We start from the raw sequence: 18,262 nt of genomic DNA, 5'->3' as shown, positions 1-18,262 counted from the left end.
AAAAAAAGAAAAAGAAAAATCCCAGGGAAAATCATTTAACTTTTCTGAGTTTCAATTTTTGCATCTATAGAATGGAATAAAATTTTTGCTTTATATACTCATGGAGAATGAAAACTATACATCAGAAAGAACTTCATGATAAGAATACTTTGAAAAAGGAAGTTTATAAATCATGTTTCTGAGTAGACTTGGAGAAAAGCTCACTGTTGTATGGCCTTGTACCTGAGGCAAGGAGTTTGATAATATAATTACTACTCTACAACTTTACTATATATTATACTATAAGCCAAAGGAGAATGTGCTACATTTGAATGTAGAGTCAATGCTCTTCACTTCTTCAGAGAAGATAGTCTGTTTCTTTTCCTTTCCCTTTCCTTCCTTTCTCCTTTTTATTGTGGGGGGAGGTTGCTGAGAATTGAACTCAGGGCTTTGTGTATGTTAAGCACATATTTTACCATAGCGCTGACCTATACTGCCAACTCTTTCACATTCTTTATAAAAACAAGATACTAAGTTAATATCTGAAGATTCACCTCTCTAAAACAGCAATATTCAACTTCTCCATTCCTAGGGAACCACTGAGTAACCAAGTAGAAGTAAAAGTGAAAAATATGTTTATAGATTTAGCTCTACTTTGTAACCTAACATTACTACCAAATCTCTTTAAACTGTGCACCCAGAATCAATGCCACATTTTTAAAAATATGGCAAAGTATGATATAAACCCATGCAAATCATAAAATTATTACCTCTACTTATTAAGAAATTAAGGGACTTAAAATTAGAATTTAAATTTTTATTTAAAAGTGAGCACAAATACTGATAAAAAAAATAAAAGTACAGGGTGAAGATAAATGCAGAAATGAGTCAGTCTGAAAGAAAAAAAAATATGTTTACATATTAGAAAACCAAACTGTAGGCCAGGAGTAGTGGCACACACCTGTAGTCCCAGCACTCAGGAAGCTGAGGCAGGAAGACTGCTGTGAGTTTGAGGCCAGCCTGGGCTACATAGAGAGTTCAAGGCCAGCCTGAACTACATAACCAGACCTTGTCTCGAAAAAACAAAAACAAAAAGCAAACTATTCTCACTAGGAAAGAATAGTGTTAGAAATGTGAGGTAGATTAAAGCTGGGAGGAATAAAAAGGGAAGGAAAACTGACTTTTTACTTAAAACACTGTGAAGGAAATACATTATATGCCAAGGTATATAAAATTTGTTGTATGTCAAAGAAAAACATTCCTGAAATGTGGCAATTTTCCTTCTTTCTCACCAACATTTTCCACTTAAAATAGTCTGTACAAATAAAAAGTAAAATATTCAAGTTACTAAAAATGAGAATTGCAATTTTTGAAGACACAGGCAAATATATTGAAAACCGTTTACTAGACTGTCAAACAACAGATATGCATTTTGACTTTAAAAGGCAACCAGAATTGCCTCTGAACAAAACCTGTATTTGAACAACAATAAAGGTCATAAAATAGAGATAAAGTTATAGGAAATGAGAATTAGTTAACTCTCAATTTTAAATGATGTGAAAGAAATGTTTAATGAATTGTGGAGATTCAGAATTAAATAACATTTTACTCATCTACTTCCCCATGATTGAGTATCTCTAGTAATATAGGTCAGCTGGAAGCCACTTACTTCCTAGCTGAGTAGTAGGTTTTAAATAAATATTTCATTCCTTTTACTCTCTTGGAAATAAAAAAGAAAATCACATCACAAAGGTCGGAGAAAGGGTCTTAATATTCTGTAACAGGATACTGGAGACAATGAAAACAGGAAAATATCTAAACAAATTCCAGCAGGACTGATTTCCTCCTTCAGTTGTGGGGAACACAACCCTATCAATCACTTGTCATAAACTGGATAACAAGAGTAAAGGTCTAACTTTATGGCTTCATGATTCCCAACACTGCACACTAATCTCCCCATAATACTACACTATTCAGTTGTTTAAAGCTAAGGCTGGAAGGTTTAATTTCTTTTTCAAAGTTCTATGGTTCTTTCACTTTCTGGTTACCAAAACCTGTGTGTATATACCTCCTTGATATGCTCTACCATGATAGGTGGATTTATCTTTAGTGAAATAGTGAAAACAATCTTTTCTGCACTGAATAAAAGATTATCTTTTTCTGCTTTATGAACATTAACACAAAAGAAGCACAAAAATTAATACTGAGCCACAGAGCTTGGCAAAAAGGTTTTTAGGTTTTCAGAATTCACTGTGGAATTTTGCTTACCTCAGACAGGCATAAAAGCTATGTAGAAATTCACTCATGCTGGAAGACTAATTTTATAAAGAATAGCTTTTTTTTCTATTTCAGCTATTGCATTTATTCATTTTAAAATATTTTAACACAAGCACTATTCAGTCTGGAATTCAGATCTTCTTTTGTTTGTTTGTTTTTACATTCACACAAGATCTCTCCCAGTTACTGAAGTATTTTGAGAATCCAAAGTAACCTATATAAATAAAGGTGCCTCTTGGAGAAAATTCTCATTAAAAAAAAAGAATGAAATTAATGTTACAGTCATATGACTTTTAAAAATCAGACCTTTAGGGTCTGAGGGTAGAGCTCAGCATGCAATGTGCCCTGGATGCCATCCTTGGCACCAAATCAATCCATCTATCAATCAACTGATCAACCAACAACTGACCTTCAGCATTCTGTTTAATGTTTTTCACACTAGGAAAACTACCACAGTATCATATATGCTTCATCCAATACAAGAGAAATTTTGTACACTATGATACACCCTGGAATAAGTACCCACACATCTTTGTGAAAAGTGCTACAAAAAATGGTTACCTGGAAAGAATGGATGTCTATAAGAACAGGTCCTATTCACATCATTTAGGTTATGTGAAGGCACACCAAAAACAGTTTACCATTCTTACTCTTCTAATTTAAGCAATTATACTATCCTTTGGGTGAGTGAAACTTTTACTTTTGGGAAGCCTGGGAAGAAATGAGGAGGTGTGAAAAATTATTCCAAAGATTCCTTGAGTACATGAAACTGGCCAATTCCAAAATTAGGTAATTCTTACACCAGGGAACTACATTCACCGACATTTTTACCTTATTCATTTTCTAGAATTAGACCTGTAATTCAAACTTATAAAAAGTACGTAATGCTAATGCTAGATGTGACTGCTCAGACAACAAATCCAACAGCAAGGGAAACAAAAAGAATACTCATTTTATTGGAGATGTTTTAATTCGCATTCTTTTTCATTTTAGTAACGAATTTACCATCTTCTTATCAGTATGTCATTATTCAAGAGATATTCCCATGGCTGTTTTATTCATTTGCAGAACATGTTTTTGATTAATTTATATAAAAAAAAACCTAAGTCTAAGCTGTTGCTTTAATTGGTGAATTATCTTAAATGATAAGGATAGGGAAAAAAATATACTATAGACTGAGGCAAAGGTTCCACAGCACAAAATGTTTTTGAAACTAAAAAGTGACATGGTCACATATTTTCAAATGTTAACTGAGGCAGGGTCTATGCTTATTATTGTATGGAATGATCTGACATTATACCTAGCAGAGACAGAAAGGTTCAACAGTCAGTAGGATAAATTAGTAGTAAAACTAGAGAATAAAATATAACTCAGATGAAGAAAAGGGGGCAAGAGCAATTAGAAATTGAAAGCCAGTGAATAAATTGAAAGAAATAACCAAGGTGAAAGGATACAATGAGAACAGTTAACAGCAAGCCCAAACTGACATTAGGAAATCTGTAAGTATCTGAGATACACTAGAAACTTCATTGATGCACTTGCATTTAATCTTTAAGAACTGAGGTAACTATCAGTATCACTGCCATTTTTCACATCAGAACTGAGTCTCAAAAGTGTCTTGCCCAATATGGACTACAACCCAGATCTGGCTACAAAGCTTGTTTACTGTATGCTGTGTCAACCTAGCTCTCTTTATTTAGGGGAAAATGAGGTAGCTTGTTTACTGTATGCTGTGTCAACCTAGCTCTCTTTATTTAGGGGAAAATGAGGTAAACAAGTATAAATCACTTTTCAAGGTTAAATTAAATACATTTTCTCATAAGCTAAGAGTTACCTTTTGAAAAAAGAAATGCCTGCTATCTTTTTCTCTTCCACCAATGCCCAAAGTGCATGGGGGCGGGGGGGACATTAAAATTAGCCTAAAGATGAAGAGAGCAAACACCTGGAAAATTCACCATGCTGAAAGGAGTCAATATTAGTAGAAGTAACATATTCCATTCTCAAACAGTTTTTTTCACAGTTTAGATGAGAAAACAAATTAGAAGTAAATGAAGGTTCAAAGGTTCAAAAAACAGCCTCATCCCCACCCTACCCTCATCCATTTTATTTCCCTTTTTCTGTCAAAGATAATAACTTCTACTAGTTTCAAGTATATCCTTCTAAAATGTATTTATGCAAGTATAATTATTAATGTTCTTATTTCTCCCATTTTATATATATATATATCTTTCTAGAATTTCTTTCTGAAAACCCTGATTTTTCTTTCTAAAATTTCTTTGTGCAAAGTATAATCATTAATGTGCTTATTTCTTCCATTTCAGATAGATCGGTAGATGATAGATGATTGATAGATAGACAGATAGTGTGTTAGACTGTGTACTTTGCTTTTCTCACTAATGATATGAGAAAAATTTTAATACTAAAGATAGCATTAGAGAATGGGACAGTTTTGAAATAAAACTAAAACCTATACTGAAAAATATCATTACGCTAGCACTAAAATTACTAAACAGAAACATTAAATTACAGTATCCTAAATGTAAAAATTAACAGCTTTTAATCCCAAATCATCATTTCAGTTACCCAAACTTTCAGCTAACAACCATTTGGAAATTATTGCATATTTTGTAATCCAATGGCTTCTTTCCTTTACATTTCTTCAAGTAATAAATGAGTGTAAATATCTTTTTATTTTAGGCAGAAAATTTTCCTTTGGGCCTAAAAGTTACCATTACTGTTGTAACACAATTTCTCAAATATAGTTTTAAAAAATTGTACATATTTAAGGTGTACAACATGATGTTTTGATATAAACCTACACAGTGAAATGATAACCAGTCCAGAAAATCAACATATTTATCTCTTTATATAATTATCTTTACTTTTGTGCTTAGAGAACCTGAAACCTACTACCAGCAAATGTCTATGTTATAATACAATATTATGATTCATAATCATCATGCAGTATATTAAGTCTCTACACTTATAGTTTTGAATCCTATTAAATCTTTGAATTTTGAGCCTGAATGCACAAGAATCAGAAAACAAGAAGGTAATAGTTTATTACGATGAGACCAAGTTTAGAAAAATCAAAGCATTTAAAAGGCAGAAAAATGTCTAACCAAAACTTCTATTCTTTCCATGTATAACAAATCACACCATACAGTACACTGAGAATAATAGTGATATAGTTAAAGAACTGTGTTAACAAACATTCAAAATTATTAACTGAAAGAAACAGTCATAGCTATTATACCAGGAAAAGAGGAAAAACTGGAACAGCTAAATATCTAAAGAAATATTGGTCAGCATTAATGAAAAAAGGACAAAATAACCAGTCAGAAGCTGGTAGTCATGGAGACAGCTCTCAATCTCTCCCAACACAGCTTCCACGAATAGAGGCCTCCTGTTATTTGCGTTCATTACCAAAGAGTCAAAGCATTTGTCATGACACTAAATGAGGCATAAAACAATGCATTAGAATTGGAAAGTTCAAAGCAAACTACCACTTACCTTCCCTGTTAGAACTGAGGGAAATTCAGTATCAAACTTGTTGCTCAAGCCAAACCTTAAAAACAAAGAACAAAATATATTCTATCCAACATATTTAACCCTTTCCCTTTTTTAAAAGTCACAAACCCATGCATTTTTCTTTTGGTCTTCCGATTTAAAATGTGTCCTAAACATAAGCAATTTTTAAATTTTATGTACAACTTTAAAATACACTTAATTAAAATAGATACAGAAGTCCTAAAAACATTAAACTAAACATGTCATGAAAATATCTTAAATGACATTTAAAGAAAATAAATCTTTAGCTATTGATTCAAATTAATAGCAACTATTGTCTAACAAGCAAATGCTAAAGTAGGATTTCAACTACACCTATGCGATGAGATTAAAAATTAATACATTGGAGAAATACTTGTAATAGATCTGGAAATGACATAAATTTTGACCAAAATATTTCTTTGTGAAAATCTGTTGACTATTGGTGCTCAGTGATGGGCAGTATGTAGGAAAGCATTACACTGTTTTTTCTACTTTTGTGTATGCATGAAAATGTTCCCAATAAAAAGTACCCTCTTCCAGGCTGGGCGTGGTGGTGCACACCTATAATCCCAGCACTTGGGAGGCTGAGGCAGGAGAATCACTGTGAGTTTGAGGCCAGCCTGGACTACAAAATGAGTTTAAGGCCAGACTGAACTGCAGAGAAAAACACTGTCTCAAAAAGACTTAAAAAAAAAAAAAGTACCCTCTTCCCCTATTAATGTAGCCTTTGGAACTATAATTTGACAACCTGTGACCAGTTATTCTTCATGTATTCAAGGGTTGATCCTTATGAACGGCTTTCATGTGCTCAACCAATTTTGAGAAAACAGATCCCAGCCTCTAAGACTTTCTCTTCCAGTATGCACACTAAAATCTGTAATAAGTCAAAATAAATTTTATAAGCCTTTGCTCAGCTACTTGTTGACTTCAGTAGGGATACCATAGGTCACTTCCCGAATGTTAAATACTATATCATAGTGACTACAACTTTATGTTAGTGGATATTAAGGTGTAAGCAAAAAGGGAAGAGACACTGATATTCATTAAAGAACTCCGTGTGAGGAAGGCAATAACAGTTACCAATAGCTATGCACCTAACAGGGAAGACACTGTGCTAAGTAACTACATGGCTTCAAAACTTTAAAAGCCTTCAAGAAAAATACTGTCAGCTGGGCATGGTGGTGCACACCTATAACACCAGCACTTGGGAGGCTGAGGCAGGAGCATGGCTGCAAATTCTAGGCCAGCCTGGGCTACAAAGGGAGTTCAAGGCCAACCTGAACTGCATAGTGAAACCCTGTCTCAAAAAGACGAAATAAAAGGAAAAAAATAAAAGCAAAATACTATAACCCCCATTTTTTGAACAAGGAAGTTGACATTCAGAAAAAAATTTTTTTAAATTAATTACATGAATGGCCCAAGCATGTGTTTATCAAGTAAGTGGCGAGAACCCAAATTCAAATGATGACCCAGCCATTATGTCCTCTCTGTGCTATAGTAAGCTCCTTAAGAACAGAAACTGTAGGTTACTTATTTTGTTATTTTCCATTCTGCTCAGTGGCATACTGGACTCTATCTAGTAGGTGATAATAAAAGTTTACAGCATAATAACTTACTATAGTGTTTGATTCCGATGATTTATAGCACTTTGGTCTTAGGGTCTTTTCAACAAAATATTGGGAACTCAATGTCTGATTAAAACTCTATGCAGGAATTTCATATTCTCTTTGCATCATTTATGTTTATAGCTCATTTTCAAGGACACAACCCAGTCCTAAGTACAAAGACTATATTTAGCAAAGAGTAGCAAGATATATACCTGTGTGAAAACACTCTACACTTGATATGTTGAAAACGTATCTTAAACCAAATTCTATTATCTTAAAATAGTAAACAAATTGGCAATTGTAAAAAGAACTTAGCTACATTAAAAAGTCACTCATTACTTCTGTTGAAGAATCACTACAACACTCAATGAAAATATAGTATACAAACACACATGCTCTTTAAATCTGCACATAGAGATAGTAGTACAGCTAAATTTAAAACAAGGTGGGTCATCCCTATACATGATTCTTAATGACAATTCATCAGCTACTTGAGAAACTGACACTCTAATATTATATACATATTTACAATTACAGGCTAACTCAGCAGTCATTGGCAAGTATCTAATAAAGCAAGACAAATATTTCACTTAAATCACTGTTGACTTTATCATCAAAAAGATGTCATTGATTATTCCACTGTGCAACAAAGAAAGATGTAGTTTTCATTTTTAGAATGTATACATTTATATTTTAAAGTAGAGCTCTATTTCCACATTTTTATCTAAATGCCTTTTAGATGCAATGTCAATAACATGTTCCTACCTATGAGACTGCTGCCATTTTAACTTTTGCCAGCTATCATTCTTTACTAGGTATCAAATATAATCATCAAAATGTTTAGAATATTTTTATTATAAACACTCTTAGTTTCACTTCCTGTCGTTGCACTTTACCACCTGACAAATGAACTTTCCATTGTCCAGTTCCCTAATAACCCCTCTTTCCTTAGCCTTTTGAAATTTGGTTTTCGATGTGGTCATTTCACAGAAAATAATATTTCATGCCGTAAGTTCACTCAGACAAAGTTCGTCTTGTCTTATTTATTGCCAAATTCAGTGTATTCTTCTAAGAACAAATTTCTCCTCTTTGCAGCCATGACACTGTTGGTCACACCCTTCCTAACAGTCCCACTCTTCTCACTCTGCCCCACACTCACCTTTTCCCAAAACTTAGCTTTAATTCATGTGCTTCTTTTGCTAAGGGAACTGTAACAATTTATCTGAATTTAATATCTTTGCAAATTCCTCCTACACTGATAACCATCAGATCAATTATCTCTAGTGATACATATTTTCAAACATGCTATAGTCCCTCATTTCTAAATGTATAATGAAATTATACATTTGGATAATTTGCTACAAAATAATACTATTTCAACTGAAACATCTAAAACCAAGTATTACCCTTTCTTGGAAACCAGTTTCAAATTCTTTATCTCTGTGAGACATCACCCTTCCTTTAACCTAGACCTTGGTATCATTTCTGTACCTTCTCTCTCCTGTGTTTTTGCACCTTGCTTAAAAGTAGGTGGTCCCTAAGTCCTGTCACTTATCTCTCTAAAATCATTCTCATGAGTCTTTCCTTTCCATTCCCACTGCCACTTTGGTCATTGTCTTTGCTCAGGTGGCTTGTTTGTCCCCTCTCTCTAGTTTAAATCTTAGTCTCCAAGACTAAAGTCAAGTTCCAGCCCTCACTATAATGTTTGAATGCTCTGCTAATCTATATTATATAATCCTATAATTAATAAAATATATTTTTTTCTTCACTGCTCCATAGCTCCATATCAATTGTTTTTTGTCTTTTTGAGACAAGGTCTTGCTATGCAGTTCATGCTGGCCTTGAGCTCATTTTGTAGCCCTGGTGATCTCGAACTCACAATGATCCTCCTGCCTCAGCCTCCCGAGTGCTGGGATTACAGGTGTGCGCCACCATGCCTGGCCATACCAATATTTTAAAGGCAATTATCTTGTTAGCTTTGAAAAAGAAGGCCTGCATTTTGTTATCACTATTCTTCACAGAATATACCTCTCATGCTCAAGTTCTCAAGAAATATTCGCTGAATTAACATCACTAATTTTCTTCTCCGATATAAAAAGGAAAAGGAATTATCTTTCCTAAAATAAAAAGTATATTAGAAATGGTAAAGAAAGTGGTATTTCACTTCATAAAATGCACCCTATTATCTACATACAGTCAGTGCTCAGTATCTGTGGGAGAATGGCTCCAGGCCCCACTTTGAATAACAAAATCCTTGGATATTCAAATTTCTTATATTAAAACAGTATAGTATTTGCATGTACCTACTCACATCGTCCTATATACGTAGAATCACCTCTATATTATTTATAGTAACTACTGAAATATAAATGTTATATACATAGGTGCAATACTGTATTGTTTAAGGCACAGAAAAAGTCTGTACACATTCAATATAGACGTAACTGAGGGGGGGAATCTACAATTGGTTGAGTCTGTGGATGCAGAACCTGTGTGTATGGAGGGTTAATTTATATCCACACCAAAAAGCATGAAGAAAAACAAAGCCCAACACTCTTTCATAATTTTGGCTAATAGTAGCAATTCTGCTCTTGTGCATGAGGGACTTAACTTTCCTCTTTAGAAACTCAATACAAAAAAAGAAGAAAGAGTACAAAAAGATCTTTAGGGCCAAGAGTTTTACTTAGTATCTACTAAGATAATATTGAAAGGGCTGTCACTGAAAAACATCTCAGCTCTATTTCATAAACAAACCATTAAGTTAAGACCCTTGAGTTCACAGAAGTCAGACAAGCTCATTTACTCATTACTCATCTGTGACAGACACTGGCCAAGTGTGGGGTTCTTCAGCATGAAACAGGCACTTGGAGACAGCACACACTGTTACTGCATCCATTTTAGTAAATGTACAATCTATTATGTGTTTGAAGCTCACCCAGCTGGTGGTTCTCAATTACTGTACTTTTTCATCAAGTGTCTTCGATATCAAAATTTTTAACTTCTTAGAGCAATTCTTAGGAGTAAAGAAAATTGAAGCAAACAACGGGTCCTTTTCATTGTTTTTCTCTCTCCGGTCCTCCCTCTTTATACTCCCCACTCTTCTCAATCTTTCTGAAAGCCGGCATATGTGACCCTTTCAAAGCCTTGTACAAGTTAAAGTTCATGTGCTCAGACTGTTGAAGAAAAAGTGTAGTAAAATTCTGCCAACAAGTTACACAATTTTATGAGAACACTATGCACTTAATATTGATTCTTAAGCACATGCACTGAATTCTGTATTTATTATACTAAAGAAAAGAGGGAAAGGAAAGGCTATCCTACATAACATGAGGAGATTTTTAAAAGATCCTGGGCAGATCTCTTTATATAGAAATAACCATGTCTCACCACACTTCATAATGACAAGTCACTATAGATAACCTAAGTATTCACAAAGTCTAAAGCCTTATAAAATATTCACCTTCTATAAACATAAATTAACAGTCCATCATTATAATTCCTCAAAGGTAGGTAAGAGAAAAAGCATTCCGTTTTCTGATTTGAGAAGTATCAGAATTTGTAATGCTAGGTTTCTGTAGAAAAGCACTGTTTCACAGATTTGATCATTCTTCCATTCTATACCTAATAAACTCAGCTTTTTAAGATTAATTTTAATGAGATAATTTATGAATTCCTGACAATTCTCAATCTATTGTCTCTGCTAATGTATATACCAGTATTTTACCAAGGGTAAATATCCATACAGTTTAAGATTATAAAGAGCACAGTAATATCTACTAATAACGAAAAAATTCTCATGAGATGTATATTTTCCATATTTCAATACATTGGCTCTAAATGTTTACTCTAAAAAAGAAGAAAAGCAATAAATACATATGTAATATCACTCAGATGCATAGCATTTCTAAAACAATAATCTCAAGAGACTTTTCATTATTTTTGCTTTTATACTCTCAAATCTATAGCAGTTAATGGTCATATTTTTGAAAATTTGGAAAAAGAAACCCAAATATTCATTTATGATTACTTTAGAACCAGAATTACAATGGTTAGGCCATTCTACTTCTTAAGAAATTATAGCTAATTGCACATTAAAATATTAATACCTTGTTAAAGTAACTACAAAGTCAAAATATTAAGATGGTACGTAGGGGGCTGGGGATTTAGCTCAGCGGCAAAGCGCCTGCCTGGCAAGCGCAAGGTCGTGAGTTCGGTTCCCGGTACCAGAGAAAAACCAAAAAAATAAAAAATTTAAAAAATAAGATGATACGTAGAAGTAGACAGGGATACTCTGATACGTAGGGGCCAATTTAACAATGCTTTCAGATGTAAGATCAAGGGGCTGGGGACTTAGCTCAGCGGCAAAAGCGCCTGCCTGGCAAGTGCAAGGTCGTGAGTTCGGTTCCTGGTACCGGAGAAAAAAAAAAAAAAAAAAAAGACTTCCAGATGTAAGATCATGCCATAAATCCCATCAATGAAACTGATGACACTGTTTATATGCATGCTCTAAAGTCCTCTCCACACCATGACTCAACTAAGTAGTAACTATGGTATAGTTTTAACTACAGTGGGCATATTGAGTGTTATTAAAGTGAACCAACATTCATTCAACTCATTTTATGCCAGGTATTGTGCTAGGTACTCAGGATTCAGAGGGAATGAGAAATTGTTCTTGCTATTACAGCTTACAATTTAATGTGGGCAAAGAAGACTTGTAGGAGGTGGCGATATATGGCAAGCTAGGGTGAGGGGAGGTGAATATTGGCCCCAGTTTTAGGTGAAGACCCCAGTTTGAAAGCAGGCAGTAAGATAAGGCACAGCAAACATTTAAGCTGCGAGGGAAATGGCAGGAGATGAGCAGGATCCATTCCTATATGCTTAAGACTCTATCCTGGGAGTGAAGTGAAAAGTAAAGAATAATCTTAGGTAGGAAAGTAGTTTGGTTAGATCTGAACTTTGATGTCTTACTCTAAGAGCAGGCAGATGGATATAAGAGTGGTAAGGATGAAGGCAAAATGACTAGGTAAGGTGCTGAAAGGGGCCTGAGTATGGAAGTGACGGGAGGAAGGAAAAGAGGCAATTTGTAGGTCACACACTTGTTAATATCTGCTGATTTCTTAGCTGCGGGAAGTATGGGTGGAGAGGGGAACCATGGATGGGTAATGGGGTGGGTAGAGGAATATTCAACTGAGATGGAGAATACAAACTTGGAAAGCATTTCTCAGATTGTGGGGATATAAGGAGGCTGAGCTGTGTTTAAACACATTAAGTTTAAGATGACAGTGGGCCATAAAGTGAAAAGGCCCAGGTAAGATGCTGAGCAGAGTCTGCTACACAGATTTATATTTCAGAGACATCAGATAATTGGAACCATGAGATGAGACCATCCAGGGAGAAAAGAAAAGAGTACAGAGCTGAATGCAAAACTCTGGAGATCACTGGTACTTAAGAGGCAAGAAAGCAAGAGGAGCCCATTGAATGAGATGGTTAAGAAATGGCCTGAAAAAAGGAAGAAAGGAAGAAAGGAAGAAAGGAAGAAAGGAAGAAAGGAAGAAAGGAAGAAAGGAAGAAAGGAAGAAAGGAAGAAAGGAAGAAAGAAAGAAAGAAAGAAAGAAAGAAAGAAAGAAAGAAAGAAAGAAAGAAAGCGAGCAAGCAAGCAAGCCCAAAAAGTAAACGGAAAATCAGAAGAGTAAAGCTTTTGGCTGACCAAGTATTTTCTTTAATCAGAATTTGAACACCTTTAATTAAGACACACGCCTTCCAGTTCAACTAAGGACCCATCACTACTAAAGCTGCAGCATCTGTGAGCTGTCTTACTTACTTCTGAAGGCCTGTGTGTTTGTGACTCCTGGAGTAGAAGTCTCCACAAAAGAGGGAGTCGTAATTGTCAAATGCAGTACGGAGGACAGAAAGATAGGGAATGAAAAATGTCCACTGACTTAGCAAACAAGAAGATAATGGTGACCTTCACCTCATAGAGGTGAAGTCCTCTGTGCTTGAGGTTCAAGAATCTAGATCAGAGGAAATAAATATGGTTAAGATAGCTACTCTTACAAAATTTGGACAACAAGGAAAAGAAATTATGTAATAGCCAAAGGCAATTAGGAGGTTTTTGTCTTACTTCATTTTTTACAAATCAGGAAGATTAAATACATTTATAGTATGAGCTAATCAAGAAGTAGAAAGAGGTAGTATTTGGAGAGAAAGGGGCTCCCTGATGGGCAAGATCTATGCGGAGGCTGGAAGAGAAGGGTGTGGAAGGTACAAAAGGAGGGAAAAGCTTTGGATAAGTAGAAGAACTCCTCGAACTCTGAAGTTGTAGGAAGGCAGTGCAGGAATTTAGAGCTAATTAAGATCCAGTGCAGGTTAGCAGCAGGAGAGTGACATAATTAAACTGTTTTAAGAAAATTAGCTTGGCACAAGCATAGAGGATAGACTAGAGTGGGAAGAGGCAGCAAACAAACTGCCAATAATTCAAGCAGAAGATGCTGGTAACCCAAACCAGAGTGGTGCCAAATAGGAATGAAGAAAATGGAAAAAAGTCTACAAGACATTTCAAAAGATAATGATGACATAGTTCTAGGGAAGGTGGGCATAGGGTAATTCAAGGACAAGGAAGAGCCAATACAACTTTAAGATTTTAAATATTAACCTGAGAGATAGATCAGAACGGTGGTACCAGGGTCAGAAACGGAGCAACTGGAAACACAGCCAATGTAGAAAGGAAAAAACTGTTAGGCTTAAGAAAGACCGAGTTTGAATCAGGTTTAATACATTTATTACCTTAAACATCTATCACTTCTTAACGGTGAAAACCTTCAAAATATTTTCTTTGAGCTTTCTGAAATGTGTATGGCAACTAGTCATGGCTCTCACATTTTCAACTGACAAAACTAAAGTCCTCTACAGAATAAACACTACAGAAAATGAAAAAACATCAAGGGTGAGAGAGAATAAGAAATATTTCATTCAGACAAGGATAAGGCTGGGGATGTAGCTCAGTGATAGTGTTTTCCTAGCATATGCAAGGTCCCGGTTTCAATCTCCAGCATCACAAAAAACAAAAACCCAAAGAGAGCAGCTAGGGCAGGGGGCTGGAGGTTTAGCTCACAGCGCCTGCCTGGCAAGCGCAAGGTTGTGAGTTCGATTCCCGGTACTGGAAAAAAAAACAAACAAACAAAAAATGAACAGATAGGGCATAGAGTTTAGGGCAACTCAAATATTCCTATGCCAGAAAAAATTAAACAGAAGTTGGTATTTTACTGTTTTTATTGTTGCAGTGCTGGAGATTTCCTAAGAATATTACTTCACCTGATTTAAAGAAGGTTTTACTACCATAGCCTGTTTCTCAGAGTCAGCAAAAGTTTCTCCTAAAGTTTTAATCATTTCTTCAAATCCCAGACATTTAGCATCAAATGTGTTTTCTAGGTGAAAAAATGTGTACAATAAAACTAAATAAGTTTCCAAACTTGACACACTGTCTAGTGATACAAGAACTGGCTGGTGCTTTTATAGTTTCGGCTTTAATCAATTAAACTAACTGTTCAGAATTCTAACTCCAGAATTCTTATTTTGAGGGCCTGGGTAAACCAAGTGCCAGAGCTCTGCTTTTAATGAAGGAAATAAGTTGGCAAGTACTTCACCATGGTTGTATGGAGAGTAGAATGGCACCACAAATAAGTTTCAGGGAATTTAATTTCTGTTTCCTTGCTCCTTAATTTTAGAAAATAATTGGTGGAGTTGGGATGCTGGAATGAAAACTGTGGGGCTAGAATAAGATACCTTTGCTCAGGTTATATAAAATAATCTGCATGAAAGGAACCTTCCCTGCAAGAATCAATTACAGTAGCTTGAGTACTAAATCGCATCCCCCTACCTACAGGAACAGATGTAAAACAGCACGGTAAGCTGGCATCTGAACATAGTAGGTTACCTGTAAAATTCTTGGATGAAGGAAATTTTTCTTTAAATTGCCTAATTAAAAAACAGGTCTAAAACCCTTCCTAAATCCTTCTACAATTTCAAAATCTTTGTTAATACATTTTATGCAAAGATTACAAAAGTGTATCACAGTCAAAATACTCAACATCTTTTAAAAAAAAATAAAAACTAATACCATGGAGGTCGTACATACCAGATGATTTCATAAAATATAAACAATTCAAAGTCAGAGGGTCTAGGTGAGCCATCATCAAAATTATAGACAGTATAACAGGAAAGAACAGGCCTATTTTGAAACTGCAGTAAAGCACAGTTAAGAGAATGGATATAACAGAATAATCAAACTTCCAAGTATTTACAATCCAAGCAAATAAAAAAGTGGAAGCATTCTTCAAAGACCAAAAAAATACCAATTTTTTCTTCTTGCTTGGCAACCAATCTCATGAAGCAACCCCCCCATTTTATTTTCTTAAATACGATCCAAGATTTCAATTTGTTTTTAAAAAACGCCATCCTGGATAAATTTTCAAGAAGTCATCCTCAGCTCCTGGAAGATTAATTTCCATACATATTTAATTTTCATAAATTTAGTATTTGGTCATACAAAATCCCCTGGAAGTATCTTAAATCATCTCAGAGCTGACAGGTTTTAGAAATCATGTATATGTCTCAATTCCCCAAGATGGGTGTAATTATTATGTATCCCAAACATATACCAATTAATTTTTTAAAATCTATTCCAACTCCTCATTTTAAAGGTAGAGAAACCAGGCCCAGTAATAGGAAGCAATCCACCAAGGTCACAGGGCCAGGAAAAAGTAAAACTGACTAGCATCACCAACTCCTGAAGCTATAGTACTTATCAATCTGAACCTCTGATGGTGTAATATTTAAGGCACGTTCAGAGTGAGTGGCGCTCTAAACAGGGAAAGGATGATTGTATTCATTCATATAAAGATTAGATAGGAAGGGATGATGAATACGTGGGTGGATGGATATTTATAATATTCACAAAACATATCTCTGTTTTCAAGAATCCAAGCCTAGTTCTTGTCACATGTCACAGCAGTAGCTGTTTTCCAGCAGACTCTTATCTTGGCAGCAAGCAATCCTCTCGTACACCCTGCAGTTTGGAGACTATGCACTTGCCAGCATACACACAAAAAAAGGAAGACTCACCCCACCACCACCCCAGTACCTCTGGCTCTCAAACCCCTGACTTCCCTGTCTTGCATTTGGTCCATTAACACATTCTCCTCACCTCCTTCACACCTATTCCCTCTCGGTTTCTCCATTCAGCGCAGGTGTCCTTTCCTAACTGCGCCCCTCAATCTCCCATCCCCCACCCCCTGCCCCCCATCACCTTCTTATTTTCCCTGCCGCCAAAGCTCGGCCTTTTCAGACCCCAAGGCCCCTTCTCGCTTACACAGTGATATGGCCGGCGCCCCGCACCAGCACAGGGTCGGGGGCATATCTCCGCAGATGCTCCTCGCTCACTACCCGAGGTGGGGGCGGCGCCTCCTCCTCTACCCCTTCCTCTTCGTCCTCCTCCTCCTCCTCCACCTCCTCCTCCTCATCATCTTCCTCGTCATCGTCGGGCCCAGACACCGACGACGACGACGACGGCGACGACGACGACGACGTTGCTGCTTCTTCCTCCTCCTCCTCCAGTTCCGAGATGGTGTCGAACTCCGCCATGTTGGGCAGCAGGATGCTCATCACGTGACCTCGTGATCGCCGCCACTCTCACCGAGAAGAGTTTGAACCTGCGGAGGTGCAGGAAGAGGAGGGGGAACTGAATAAGGAGACAGGAGAGGGAGGTTGGGACTAGACTTCAGGAGACGCGCCTGCGTCTTGGGCAGACGGAGGGGGGATGCTGGAGGCGGGGGCAAGCGGGAGGTAGCAGCCAATTCGCTGTACGCTTGCGCGGCTCCAAGGGGAGGGGGCCCTTCGAGGTGAACTCCAGGGAATTACGGACGTGCGGTCTGCAGGTGCAGGTCTTAATACTGTCTCTGAGAGATGTGCCTTTTGGTTTTAGTTTCTATTAACTAAAACGTGGTATTATTACACTCAGTGCAAGCGGTCGAAGGAAAGCAGTTTTATAAAAGTGAGCGTAGAACTGTGCCCAGAATATCTCCTTGTTTGTTCAGTATTACAGTTTAAGAGACTTTTTGGCTTAGAACCATGCCACAACCCAGAGAGGCTAAGGATTTTTATCAATATTTTATTAAAAAACAGGAACTTTCTATTACTTCTACTGTGTAGTACGTATGGAGGATTTCCTAATCACCAGGGACTGTGCTAACCTTCCATGTGCGTATCTCAATCCTGCACAAGACTATGAGGTATGTACCATGATAATCTCATATAACAGATGAACATCTAGATACAGAGAGAGTAAAGAACTTTTCCAAGAGCATGGAACCACTAAATGTCAGACATAGTTTTAAATTTGGGAGTCTTCTGATTCCAAAAGCCCAGTACATTTTTCTTTTCAGTACTGTGGATTGAACCCAGGGCCCTTGCACTGAGCTACATCCCCACCCTCTTTTAATAATTTTTTAAAAAAAAATTTTGACAGAGGGTCTTGCTAAGTAGCTACATTGCCTTGTGATCCTCCTGCCTTAGCTTCCCAGAGTTCTGGGATTAGAGGGACACACCATCACACCCAGCTAAGCCCAATACTCTTTTTTTTTTTTTTTTTTTTTTAGAAATTAAAGGAGGAAAGTACTAACAGACCGACAACATTTTACAAAATAGCATAGGATCAGTACAGACATTACAGAGTTACAAACAGAGTGGTAGGGAATTAACAATGCTTATTGTATTACATATTGATATCTTCAATGTAGTTTCTCATGAAAACACATATAGACATACAAAGCTAATCAACCAATGCCTCACTG

At 36.2% G+C, this 18,262-nt stretch overlaps 1 protein-coding gene across 3 annotated transcripts in view; it reads right to left on the bottom strand.

The window, feature by feature from the left end:
• The window catches only part of Chic1 (cysteine-rich hydrophobic domain 1), a 78,426-nt gene extending 61,189 nt beyond the window's left edge, over nucleotides 1-17,237 (bottom strand). For 2 of the 3 annotated variants that reach the window (XM_005414596.1, XM_005414597.1), the window contains exons 1-2: nucleotides 16,783-17,237; nucleotides 5,770-5,824 (exon numbers count right to left, since the gene is read on the bottom strand). In XM_005414596.1, coding sequence (XP_005414653.1) covers nucleotides 5,770-5,824; nucleotides 16,783-17,075 — 348 coding nt within the window. In that variant the 5' untranslated portion in view covers nucleotides 17,076-17,237. The remainder of the gene's footprint in view (nucleotides 1-5,769; nucleotides 5,825-16,782) is intronic. The other variant, XM_005414595.2, reaches the window with a different exon arrangement.
• Between the last annotated feature and the right edge of the window lie 1,025 nt (nucleotides 17,238-18,262).

Source organism: Chinchilla lanigera, unplaced genomic scaffold (assembly GCF_000276665.1).
Source record: "Chinchilla lanigera isolate Chin_1 unplaced genomic scaffold, ChiLan1.0 scaffold00190, whole genome shotgun sequence".
Taxonomy (NCBI): Eukaryota; Metazoa; Chordata; class Mammalia; order Rodentia; family Chinchillidae; genus Chinchilla; species Chinchilla lanigera.
Note: the sequence above shows the minus strand (reverse complement) of the source record. Positions and strands in the feature narration are given on the sequence as shown.